The 13,853-nt window shown below is 44.8% G+C and overlaps 1 protein-coding gene across 1 annotated transcript in view; it reads right to left on the reverse strand.

The window, feature by feature from the left end:
- LOC139382346 (contactin-5-like) overlaps positions 1 to 13,853 on the reverse strand; it is a 313,518-nt gene that overhangs the window by 149,794 nt on the left and 149,871 nt on the right. Inside the window, exon 9 of the mRNA XM_071126317.1 lies at positions 7,509 to 7,638. Coding sequence (XP_070982418.1) covers positions 7,509 to 7,638 — 130 coding nt within the window. The remainder of the gene's footprint in view (positions 1 to 7,508; positions 7,639 to 13,853) is intronic.

The raw sequence follows: 13,853 nt of genomic DNA on the forward strand, positions 1-13,853 counted from the left end.
GAGACCCTATTCCCTTTATCAGACACTACTTTAGGCACTATATAGGAGACCCTATTCCCTTCATAGGGCACTACTTTAGGCACTATATAGGAGACCCTGTTCCCTTTATAGTGCACTACTTTAGGCACTATACAGGAGACCCTATTCCCTTTATAGGGCACTACTTTAGGCACTATATAGGAGACCCTATTCCCTTCATAGGGCACTACTTTAGGCACTATATAGGAAACCCTATTCCCTTCATAGGGCACTACTTTAGGCACTATATAGGAGATAGGATGCCATCATTGCGTGCAACGTGTGCCATAAGCGAGGGAACATGTGGAAGGTCACGCAGATGACAGACGGGTTGTTATTTGGTCTCTAATTTGTCAACGTGCTGTAAAATCTTCTGTCAAAACAATTAGTACATAGCATTTACAGTTTACTGCTGTCACGTCTTTTGGATAGTGTATGTCGAGATAGTTCCCCAAACAATAGACATTTAGATAAATACAATAAAAAACTAAAACATTTCTGATACTGTTTGATTCTCATTTGAAAATATATTGGTATTTTTCTCTCAGTTTAGTACCAAAATAATTACAAACAATTTCAAACTGTGTCACAAAGCTAACGTATACAATGTGAAACAACATCAGGATCATCTGAGCACAAACGATATGCAGCAGTAGTTGTGCATGCTACAAGGTCACCAACTTGAGAACTGTGTAAATAGGAGACATTGCTTCAAAGTAAAGTTCTCTGTCTGCATACACTAACGCAGTGAGCAGGGCTCTGGGGCCCAGGGTCTATAAGCTGGGAGGCTTTGTCATCACCGGTTATTTAAAAACTGACTGATGCTTTGGAGGTGACAGAGATGAGGACATCTCCTAGTCAGCTAGCGCTGGTTCCTGACTGTTGGCCAGCCCCTACCCCTTCTATCCCTCATGCCATCCATCGCCCTCTCCATCCCTCCCAGCATCCCTCTCTCCATCCCTCCCTCCCTCCATCCCCCTCTCCATCCCTGTCTGTCCCCCCCTGTTTCCCCTCTCTTCCAGCAAGCCCCTGCACCATCTACCACCCACTCCATCCCTCCATCCCTCCATTCCCTCTCTCTTCTCCTAGCATTGACAGAGACCAGTCTGACTGTGGCAGGGATGGCACAGATCCCCTAGGCCATGGAAACCACCAGGGAGAAAACACAGCACTTGCTGTGAGGGAGGGGTAGGAATCTCGATCTCAGTCAAGAGAGAGAGAGGGAGGGAGGAAAGAGGCGGAGGGAGGAGGAGGGGGAGTAGAGGGAGAGTAGGGAGGGAGGAGAGGGGAGTAGGGAGGGAGGAGAGGGGAGTAGGGAGGGAGGATAGAGGGGGAGGAGGGAGGGATGGTGGGTAGGCATCTTCCTATCAGCCAAGAGAGAGTGGGGGGAAGGTGGAGAGAGGTGGAGGAGTGAGGGAGGGTGGGGTATGCTGGAGAGGAGAGGAGATGAGAGGGGAGAAGAACACGTATGGTCCCATATTGAAGCTGACAGGGAGAAAATGAGTGTATCAACAGAGAGAAGTGGACAGAGAGAGAGAGAGAGAGAGAGAGAGAGATGTAGTATGATGGAGAGGTAGACATTTATCATTTCTCTCAGGCCTTTGAATTCACCAGAGACACTGTCACAACTGACGCGCAGAATCTCCAAAGAACTGAACAAAAATATAAACGCAAGAAGCAACAATTTCAAAGATTTTACTGAGTTACAGTTCATATAAGGAAATCAGTCAATTGAAATCAATTCATTAGGCCCTTATCTTTGGATTTCAAATGACTGGGAATACAGATATGCATCTGTTGGTCACACATACCTTTAAAAAAAAGGTATTGAAGCAGCATCTCAAGACATCAGTCAGGAAGTTAAAGCTTGGGTCTTCCAAATGGACAATGACCCCAAGCATACTTCCAAAGTTGTGGCAAAATGGCTTAAGGACAACAAAGTCAAGGTATTGGAGTGGCCATCACAAAGCCTTGACCTCAATCCTATAGAAAACTTGAGGGCAGAACTGAAAAAGCGTGTGCGAGCAAGGAGGCCTAAAAACCTGACTCAGTTACACCAGCTCTGTCAGGAGGCATGGGCCAAAATTCCCCCAACTTATTGTGGGAAGCTTGTGGAAGGCTGCCTGAAACGTTTGACCCAAGTTAAACAATTTGAAGGCAATGCTACCAAATACTGATTGAGTGTATGTAAACTTCTGACCCACTGGGAATGTCATGCAAGAAATAAAAGCTGAAATAAATGATTCTCTCTACGATTCTGACATTTCACATTCTTTAAATAAAGTGGTGATCCTAACTGACCTAAGACAGGGGATTTTTACTAGGATTAAATGTCAGGAATTTGTGAAAAACTGAGTTTAAATGTATTTGGCTAAGGTGTATGTGAACTTCCGACTTCAACTGTATACACAGGAGGTATGGGTACAGAGCCAACGTGGAGGCTGAAATAATTTGTCTGTAAACAAATGGATAAAAAATTACTTGTTTCATGCACAAGGTAGACATCCTAACCGACTTGACAAAACAAGAAATGTGTGGAGTGGTTGAAAAACGAGTTTTAATGACTCCAACTCTGTACCGGTACCCCCTGTATATAGCCTCCACATTGACTCTGTACCGTAACACCCTGTATATAGCCTCCACATTGACTCTGTACCGTAACACCCTGCATATAGCCTCCACATTGACTCTGTACCGGTACCCCCTGTATATAGCCTCCACATTGACTCTGTACTGGTACCCCTGTATATAGCCTCCCCATTGACTCTGTACCGTAACACCCTGTATATAGCCTCACTACTGTTATTATACTGCTGCTCTCACTATTTGTTATTTGTATTTGTTATTTTTTACTTACAGTGCCTTGCGAAAGTATTCGGCTCCCTTGAACTTTGCGACCTTTTGCCACATTTCAGGCTTCAAACATAAAGATATAAAACTGTATTATTTTGTGAAGAATCATCAACAAGTGGGACACAATCATGAAGTGGAATGACATTTATTGGATATTTCAAACTTTTTTAACAAATCAAAAACTGAAAAATTGGGCGTGCAAAATTATTCAGCCCCCTTAAGTTAATACTTTGTAGCGCCACTTTTTGCTGCGATTACAGCTGTAAGTCGCTTGGGGTATGTCTCTATCAGTTTTGCACATCGAGAGACTGACATTTTTTCCCATTCCTCCTTGCAAAACAGCTCGAGCTCAGTGAGGTTGGATGGAGAGCATTTGTGAACAGCAGTTTTCAGTTCTTTCCACAGATTCTCGATTGGATTCAGGTCTGGACTTTGACTTGGCCATTCTAACACCTGGATATGTTTATTTTTGAACCATTCCATTGTAGATTTTGCTTTATGTTTTGGATCATTGTCTTGTCGGAAGACAAATCTCCATCCCAGTCTCAGGTCTTTTGCAGACTCCATCAGGTTTTCTTCCAGAATGGTCCTGTATTTGGCTCCATCCATCTTCCCATCAATTTTAACCATCTTCCCTGTCCCTGCTGAAGAAAAGCAGGCCCAAACCATGATGCTGCCACCACCATGTTTGACAGTGGGGATGGTGTGTTCAGCTCTGTTGCTTTTACGCCAAACATAACGTTTTGCACTTTTTATGGATATCTTTAAGAAATGGCTTTCTTCTTGCCACTCTTCCATAAAGGCCAGATTTGTGCAATATACAACTGATTGTTGTCCTACGGACATAGTCTCCCACCTCAGCTGTAGATCTCTGCAGTTCATCCAGAGTGATCATGGGCCTCTTGGCTGCATCTCTGATCAGTCTTCTCCTTGTATGAGCTGAAAGTTTAGAGGGACGGCCAGGTCTTGGTAGATTTGCAGTGGTCTGATACTCCTTCCATTTCAATATTGTCGCTTGCACAGTGCTCCTTGGGATGTTTAAAGCTTGGGAAATATTTTTGTATCCAAATCCGGCTTTACACTTCTTCACAACAGTATCTCGGACCTGCCTGGTGTGTTCCTTGTTCTTCATGATGCTCTCTGCGCTTTTAACGGACCTCTGAGACTATCACAGTGCAGGTGCATTTATACGGAGACTTGATTACACACAGGTGGATTGTATTTATCGTCATTTAGGTCAACATTGGATCATTCAGAGATCCTCACTGAACTTCTGGAGAGAGTTTGCTGCACTGAAAGTAAAGGGGCTGAATAATTTTGCACGCCCAATTTTTCAGTTTTTGATTTGTTAAAAAAGTTTGAAATATCCAATAAATGTCGTTCCACTTCATGATTGTGTCCCACTTGTTGTTGATTCTTCACCAAAAAATACAGTTTTATATCTTTATGTTTGAAGCCTGAAATGTGGCAAAAGGTCGCAAAGTTCAAGGGGGCCGAATACTTTCGCAAGGCACTGTATCTATTTTTTTTAAACACTTATTTTTATTTAAACTGGATTGTTGGTTAAGGGCATGTAAAGTAAGCATTTCACTCCACACCTATCGTATTCGACACAAGCCTACCAGTGAATACTGCAGGACAGACAAACAGCTTTAATAGAAACCTACCAGTGAATACTGCAGGACAGACAAACAGCTTTAATAGAAACCTACCAGTGAATACTGCAGGACAGACAAACAGCTTTAATAGAAACCTACCAGTGAATACTGCAGGACAGACAAACAGCTTTAATAGAAACCTACCAGTGAATACTGCAGGACAGACAAACAGCTTTAATAGAAACCTACCAGTGAATACTGCAGGACAGACAAACAGCTTTAATAGAAACCTACCAGTGAATACTGCAGGACAGACAAACAGCTTTAATAGAAACCTACCAGTTAATACTACAGGACAGACAAACAGCTTTAATAGAAACCTACCAGTGAATACTGCAGGACAGACAAACAGCTTTAATAGAAACCTACCAGTTAATACTGCAGTACAGACAAACAGCTTTAGTAGAAACCTACCAGTGAATACTGCAGGACAGACAAACAGCTTTAATAGAAACCTACCAGTTAATACTGCAGGACAGACAAACAGCTTTAATAGAAGCCTACCAGTGAATACTGCAGGGCAGACAAATAATTTTTGTACAAAACACAAAATATTGTTCACTAGTGTTGTGGTCGTTCAGGATAAATCACCAACATCTTTCTCCTTTCTCCTCCTGTCATCTTTCCCCTTGAGCATCTAACCCTCTAAGTCACTGTTATCCATTCCTCCTCTGAAATAGAGACAAAATAAACTACTCTGGGCTGCCAACCTTCAGTCTGATGCATACAGACATCTCATTGCATATAACCACAAGGCTCTGCATGCATCCCAAATGGAACTCTTTTCCCTAAATAGTGCACTTTTTTTTGACCGGAGCCTTATGGACACAGTGCACTATATAAGGAATAGGGTACAATTTGAGACACATCCTCTGTCTTTCTTCTATTCATGGGAACGATTGTTCAGGTTCAATCAGGCTCCATTGATTGCCAATTAGCCTTCTCAACATTCAGTTTTGTTCTCTTGTGTTGCTATCTTTCTCCCTTATCAGGCTGTGGCCTATTTAATGTTGCTATGCCAGTTTCACTGTTTATAGAGTCACAGAAAAGACTAGGCTTACCTTTGTGGATAAACAGGCCATTTTAAATGAACCTTTGTGGATGAACAGGCCATTTTAACTTAACCTTTGTGGATAAACAGGCCATTTTAAATGAACCTTTGTGGATGAACAGGCCATTTTAAATGGACCTTTGTGGATAAACAGGCCATTTTAAATGAACCTTTGTGGATAAACAGGCCATTTTAAATTAACCTTTGTGGATAAACAGGCCATTTTAAATTAACCTTTGTGGATAAACAGGCCATTTTAAATTAACCTTTGTGGATAAACAGGCCATTTTAAATGAACCTTTGTGGATAAACAGGCCATTTTAAATGAACCTTTGTGGATAAACAGGCCAATTTAACTGAACCTTTGTGGATAAACAGGCCATTTTAAATGGACCTTTGTGGATAAACAGGCCATTTTAAATGAACCTTTGTGGATAAACAGGCCATTTTAAATGAACCTTTGTGGATAAACAGGCCATTTTAAATGGACCTTTGTGGATAAACAGGCCATTTTAACTTAACCTTTGTGGATAAACAGGCCATTTTAAATGAACCTTTGTGGATAAACAGGCCATTTTAAATGGACCTTTAAAGATATCTTATTTAGAAAAACCTTTATGAATAAAGGTTAAATACACCTTCCCTTTAACATAATGACAAACACACCAGAACAGACCTTCCCTTTAACATAATGACAAACACACCAGAACAGACCTTCCCTTTAACATAATGACAAACACACCAGAACAGACCTTCCCTTAAACATAATGACAAACACACCAGAACAGACCTTCCCTTTAACATAATGACAAACACACCAGAACAGACCTTCCCTTTAACATAATGACAAACACACCAGAACAGACCTTCCCTTTAACATAATGACAAACACACCAGAACAGACCTTCCCTTTAACATAATGACAAACACACCAGAACAGACTTTCCCTTTAACATAATGACAAACACACCAGAACAGACCTTCCCTTTAACATAATGACAAACACACCAGAACAGACCTTCCCTTTAACATAATGACAAACACACCAGAACAGACCTTCCCTTTAACATAATGACAAACACACCAGAACAGACCTTCCCTTTAACATAATGACAAACACACCAGAACAGACCTTCCCTTTAACATAATGACAAACACACCAGAACAGACCTTCCCTTTAACATAATGACAAACACACCAGAACAGACCTTCCCTTTAACATAATGACAAACACATCAGGACAGACCTTCCCTTTAACATAATGACAAACACACCAGAACAGACCTTCCCTTTAACATAATGACAAACACACCAGAACAGACCTTCCCTTTAACATAATGACAAACACACCAGAACAGACCTTCCCTTTAACATAATGACAAACACACCAGAACAGACCTTCCCTTTAACATAATGACACACACACCAGAACAGACCTTCCCTTTAACATAATGACAAACACACCAGAACAGACCTTCCCTTTAACATAATGACAAACACACCAGAACAGACCTTCCCTTTAACATAATGACAAACACACCAGAACAGACCTTCCCTTTAACATAATGACAAACACACCAGAACAGACCTTCCCTTTAACATAATGACAAACACACCAGAACAGACCTTCCCTTTAACAAAATAACAAACAGCAACAAACCGGAGATAGCTGGTGGGTACGCAGCTGTGGTTGGTTCAGGAAGCAAACTGAAATTACAATTCCAAGCAAAGAGGAACATTTGAATTTCTGTTTATTTCCTGAATTGACTGAATTGAAATGGAATAGACTCCAACCCTGGTTTGCTGTAGGGCTTTTCCCAGTTTACATTATTATTTTATTGTATTAAGCTCCATTTAGTACCAATAACTAAAGGCACACATAGTGTTACAAGGAATATAACAACAACAGGAGAAAAACAACAGCATACCTAAGATCTTGAGTTCTGCGCTGCAGTAGATGGCTCCGTATTTGTTCTCAGCGACACACTGGTACATCCCAGAGTCAGCCTGTTGGACCTTCTGGATAATGAGCTCTCCATTCACCATCTCCACCCTGCTCTGAAACACAACATACTCCATTCACCACCTCCACCACCTCTGATACACAACATACTGCATTCACCACCTCCACCACCTCTGATACACAACATACTGCATTCACCACCTCCACCACCTCCACCACCTCTGATACACAACATACTGCATTCACCACCTCCACCCTGCTCTGATACACAACATACTGCATTCACCACCTCCACCCTGCTCTGATACACAACATACTCCATTCACCAACCCCACCACCTCCACCCTGCTCTGATACACAACATACTGCATTCACCATCTCCACCCTGCTCTGATACACAACATACTCCATTCACCACCTCCACCCTGCTCTGATACACAACATACTGCATTCACCATCTCCACCCTGCTCTGAAACACAACATACTCCATCCACCATCGCCACCACCTCCACCCTCCTCTGATACACAACATACTCCATTCACCACCTCCACCCTGCTCTGATACACAACATACTGCATTCACCACCTCCACCACCTCCACCCTGCTCTGATACACAACATACTGCATTCACCACCTCCACCACCTCCACCCTCCTCTGATACACAACATACTCCATTCACCACCTCCACCACCTCCACCCTGCTCTGATACACAACATACTCCATTCACCACCTCCACCACCTCCACCCTGCTCTGATACACAACATACTGCATTCACCACCTCCACCCTGCTCTGATACACAACATACTCCATTCACCACCTCCACCATCTCGACCCTGCTCTGATACACAACATACTGCATTCACCATCTCCACCCTGCTCTGATACACAACATACTGCATTCACCACCTCCACCATCTCCACCCTGCTCTGATACACAACATACCGCATTCACCACCTCCACCCTGCTCTGATACACAACATACTCCATTCACCATCTCCACCCTGCTCTGATACACAACATACTGCATTCACCACCTCCACCCTGCTCTGATACACAACATACTGCATTCACCATCTCCACCCTGCTCTGATACACAACATACTCCATTCACCACCTCCACCATCTCCACCCTGCTCTGATACACAACATACTGCATTCACCACCTCCACCCTGCTCTGATACACAACATACTGCATTCACCACCTCCACCCTGCTCTGATACACAATATACTGCATTCACCACCTCCACCACCTCCACCCTGCTCTGATACACAACATACTGCATTCACCACCTCCACCACCTCCACCCTGCTCTGAAACACAACATACTCCATTCACCACCTCCACCCTGCTCTGATACACAACATACTGCATTCACCACCTCCACCATCTCCACCCTGCTCTGATACACAACATACTCCATTCACCACCTCCACCCTGCTCTGATACACAACATACTGCATTCACCACCTCCACCCTGCTCTGATACACAACATACTCCATTCACCACCTCCACCCTGCTCTGATACACAACATACTGCATTCACCATCTCCACCCTGCTCTGAAACACAACATACTCCATCCACCATCGCCACCACCTCCACCCTCCTCTGATACACAACATACTCCATTCACCACCTCCACCCTGCTCTGATACACAACATACTGCATTCACCACCTCCACCCTGCTCTGATACACAACATACTCCATTCACCACCTCCACCCTGCTCTGATACACAACATACTGCATTCACCATCTCCACCCTGCTCTGAAACACAACATACTCCATCCACCATCGCCACCACCTCCACCCTGCTCTGAAACACAACATACTCCATTCACCACCTCCACCACCTCCACCCTGCTCTGAAACACAACATACTCCATTCACCACCTCCACCATCTCCACCCTGCTCTGAAACACAACATACTCCATTCACCACCTCCACCACCTCTGATACACAACATACTGCATTCACCACCTCCACCACCTCTGATACACAACATACTGCATTCACCACCTCCACCACCTCCACCACCTCTGATACACAACATACTGCATTCACCACCTCCACCCTGCTCTGATACACAACATACTGCATTCACCACCTCCACCCTGCTCTGATACACAACATACTCCATTCACCAACCCCACCACCTCCACCCTGCTCTGATACACAACATACTGCATTCACCATCTCCACCCTGCTCTGATACACAACATACTCCATTCACCACCTCCACCCTGCTCTGATACACAACATACTGCATTCACCATCTCCACCCTGCTCTGAAACACAACATACTCCATCCACCATCGCCACCACCTCCACCCTCCTCTGATACACAACATACTCCATTCACCACCTCCACCCTGCTCTGATACACAACATACTGCATTCACCACCTCCACCACCTCCACCCTGCTCTGATACACAACATACTGCATTCACCACCTCCACCACCTCCACCCTCCTCTGATACACAACATACTCCATTCACCACCTCCACCACCTCCACCCTGCTCTGATACACAACATACTCCATTCACCACCTCCACCACCTCCACCCTGCTCTGATACACAACATACTGCATTCACCACCTCCACCCTGCTCTGATACACAACATACTCCATTCACCACCTCCACCATCTCGACCCTGCTCTGATACACAACATACTGCATTCACCATCTCCACCCTGCTCTGATACACAACATACTGCATTCACCACCTCCACCATCTCCACCCTGCTCTGATACACAACATACCGCATTCACCACCTCCACCCTGCTCTGATACACAACATACTCCATTCACCATCTCCACCCTGCTCTGATACACAACATACTGCATTCACCACCTCCACCCTGCTCTGATACACAACATACTGCATTCACCATCTCCACCCTGCTCTGATACACAACATACTCCATTCACCACCTCCACCATCTCCACCCTGCTCTGATACACAACATACTGCATTCACCACCTCCACCCTGCTCTGATACACAACATACTGCATTCACCACCTCCACCCTGCTCTGATACACAATATACTGCATTCACCACCTCCACCACCTCCACCCTGCTCTGATACACAACATACTGCATTCACCACCTCCACCACCTCCACCCTGCTCTGAAACACAACATACTCCATTCACCACCTCCACCCTGCTCTGATACACAACATACTGCATTCACCACCTCCACCATCTCCACCCTGCTCTGATACACAACATACTCCATTCACCACCTCCACCCTGCTCTGATACACAACATACTGCATTCACCACCTCCACCCTGCTCTGATACACAACATACTCCATTCACCACCTCCACCCTGCTCTGATACACAACATACTGCATTCACCACCTCCACCATCTCCACCCTGCTCTGATACACAACATACTGCATTCACCACCTCCACCACCTCCACCCAGCTCTGATACACAACATACTGCATTCACCACCTCCACCACCTCCACCCTGCTCTGATACACAACATACTGCATTCACCACCTCCACCCTGCTCTGATACACAACATACTGCATTCACCACCTCCACCCTGCTCTGATACACAACATACTGCATTCACCATCTCCACCCTGCTCTGATACACAACATACTGCATTCACCATCTCCACCCTGCTCTGATACACAACATACTGCATTCACCACCTCCACCATCTCCACCCTGCTCTGATACACAACATACTGCATTCACCACCTCCACCATCTCTACCCTGCTCTGATACACAACATAATCCATTCACCACCTCCACCCTGCTCTGATACACAACATACTGCATTCACCACCTCCACCACCTCCACCCTGCTCTGATACACAACATACTCCATTCACCACCTCCACCCTGCTCTGATACACAACATACTCCATTCACCACCTCCACCCTGCTCTGATACACAACATACTGCATTCACCAACTCCACCACCTCCACCCTGCTCTGATACACAACATACTGCATTCACCACCTCCACCCTGCTCTGATACACAACATACTCCATTGACCACCTCCACCACCTCCACCCTGCTCTGATACACAACATACTGCATTCACCACCTCCACCACCTCCACCCTGCTCTGATACACAACATACTCCATTCACCATCTCCACCCTGCTCTGATACACAACATACTGCATTCACCAAATCCACCACCTCCACCCTGCTCTGATACACAACATACTCCATTCACCATCTCCACCCTGCTCTGATACACAACATACTGCATTCACCATCTCCACCCTGCTCTGATACACAACATACTCCATTCACCACCTCCACCACCTCCACCCTGCTCTGATACACAACATACTGCATTCACCACCTCCACCACCTCCACCCTGCTCTGATACACAACATACTCCATTCACCATCTCCACCCTGCTCTGATACACAACATACTGCATTCACCACCTCCACCACCTCCACCCTGCTCTGATACACAACATACTTCATTCACCATCTCCACCCTGCTCTGATACACAACATACTGCATTCACCACCTCCACCACCTCCACCCTGCTCTGATACACAACATACTCCATTCACCATCTCCACCCTGCTCTGATACACAACATACTGCATTCACCACCTCCACCACCTCCACCCTGCTCTGATACACAACATACTCCATTCACCATCTCCACCCTGCTCTGATACACAACATACTGCATTCACCATCTCCACCCTGCTCTGATACACAACATACTGCATTCACCACCTCCACCCTGCTCTGATACACAACGTACTCCATTCACCACCTCCACCACCTCCACCCTGCTCTGAAACACAACATACTCCATTCACCATCTCCACCACCTCCACCCTGCTCTGATACACAACTTACTCCATTCACCACCTCCACCACCTCCACCCTGCTCTGAAACACAACATACTCCATTCACCACCTCCACCACCTCCACCCTGCTCTGAAACACAACATACTCCATTCACCACCTCCACCATCTCCACCCTGCTCTGAAACACAACATACTCCATTCATCACCTCCACCCTGCTCTGATACACAACATACTGCATTCACCACCTCCACCCTGCTCTGATACACAACATACTCCATTCACCACCTCCACCACCTCCACCCTGCTCTGATACACAACATACTGCATTCACCATCTCCACCCTGCTCTGATACACAACATACTCCTCTTATCAAGGGTATATCACATTGGCTGAGTTCCAGGGGACACCCCATTCGCTCTATATGGCACTACTAACATTAATAGACAAGAACAGCTCAAGGACAGAACTACATGAATTTTATTAAAATGTACACATAGTACAAACACACCAACTATCTAGGTCCAATAGGGGAGAGGCGTTGTGCCGAGGTGTTACTGTATCTGTTTACACCCCCCTTGGCATTTTTCCTATTTTGTTGCCTGTAATCTGTAATTTAAATGTATTTTTATTTGAATTTCATGTAATGAACATACACAGAATAGTCCAAATTGGTGAAGTGAAATTTAAAAAATTACTTGTTTCAAAAAAGAAAAAGAAAAAACTGAAAAGTGGTGTGTGCATATGTATTCACCCCCTTTGCGATGAAGCCCCTAAATACGATCTGTTGCAACCAATTACCTTCAGATGTCACATAATTAGTTAAACAAAGTTCACCTGTGTACAATCTAAGTGTCACATGATCTGTCACATGATCTCAGTATATATACACCTGTTCTGAAAGGCCCCAGAGTCTGCAACACCACTAAGCAAGAAGCACCACAAAGCAAGTGGCACCATGAAGGCCAAGGAGCTCTCCAAACAGGTCAGGGACAAAAGTACAAATCAGGGTTGGGTTATAAACAAAATCCGAAACTTTGAAAATCCCACGGAGCACCATTACATCCATTATAAAAAAATTGAAAGAATATGGCACCACAACAAACCTGCCAAGCGAGGGCTGCCCACCAAAACTCACAGACCAGGCAAGGAGGGCATTAATCAGAGGCAACAAAGAGACTAAATATAACCCTGAAGGAGCTGCAAAGCTCCACAGTGGAGATTGAAGTATCTGTCCACAGGACCACTTTAAGCTGTACACTCCACAAAGCTGGGCTTTACGGAAGAGTGGCGAGAACAAAACTAGCAAACATGTTTGGTGTTCGCCAAAAGGCATGTGGGAGACTCCTCAAACATATGGAAGAAGGTACTCTGGTCAGATGAGACTATAATTTAGCTTTTTGTCCATAAAGGAAAACACTATGTCTGGCGCAAAACCAACACATCACGTCACCCCGAAAACACCATCCC

Source organism: Oncorhynchus clarkii, chromosome 24 (genome assembly GCF_045791955.1).
Source record: "Oncorhynchus clarkii lewisi isolate Uvic-CL-2024 chromosome 24, UVic_Ocla_1.0, whole genome shotgun sequence".
Taxonomy (NCBI): domain Eukaryota; kingdom Metazoa; phylum Chordata; class Actinopteri; order Salmoniformes; family Salmonidae; genus Oncorhynchus; species Oncorhynchus clarkii.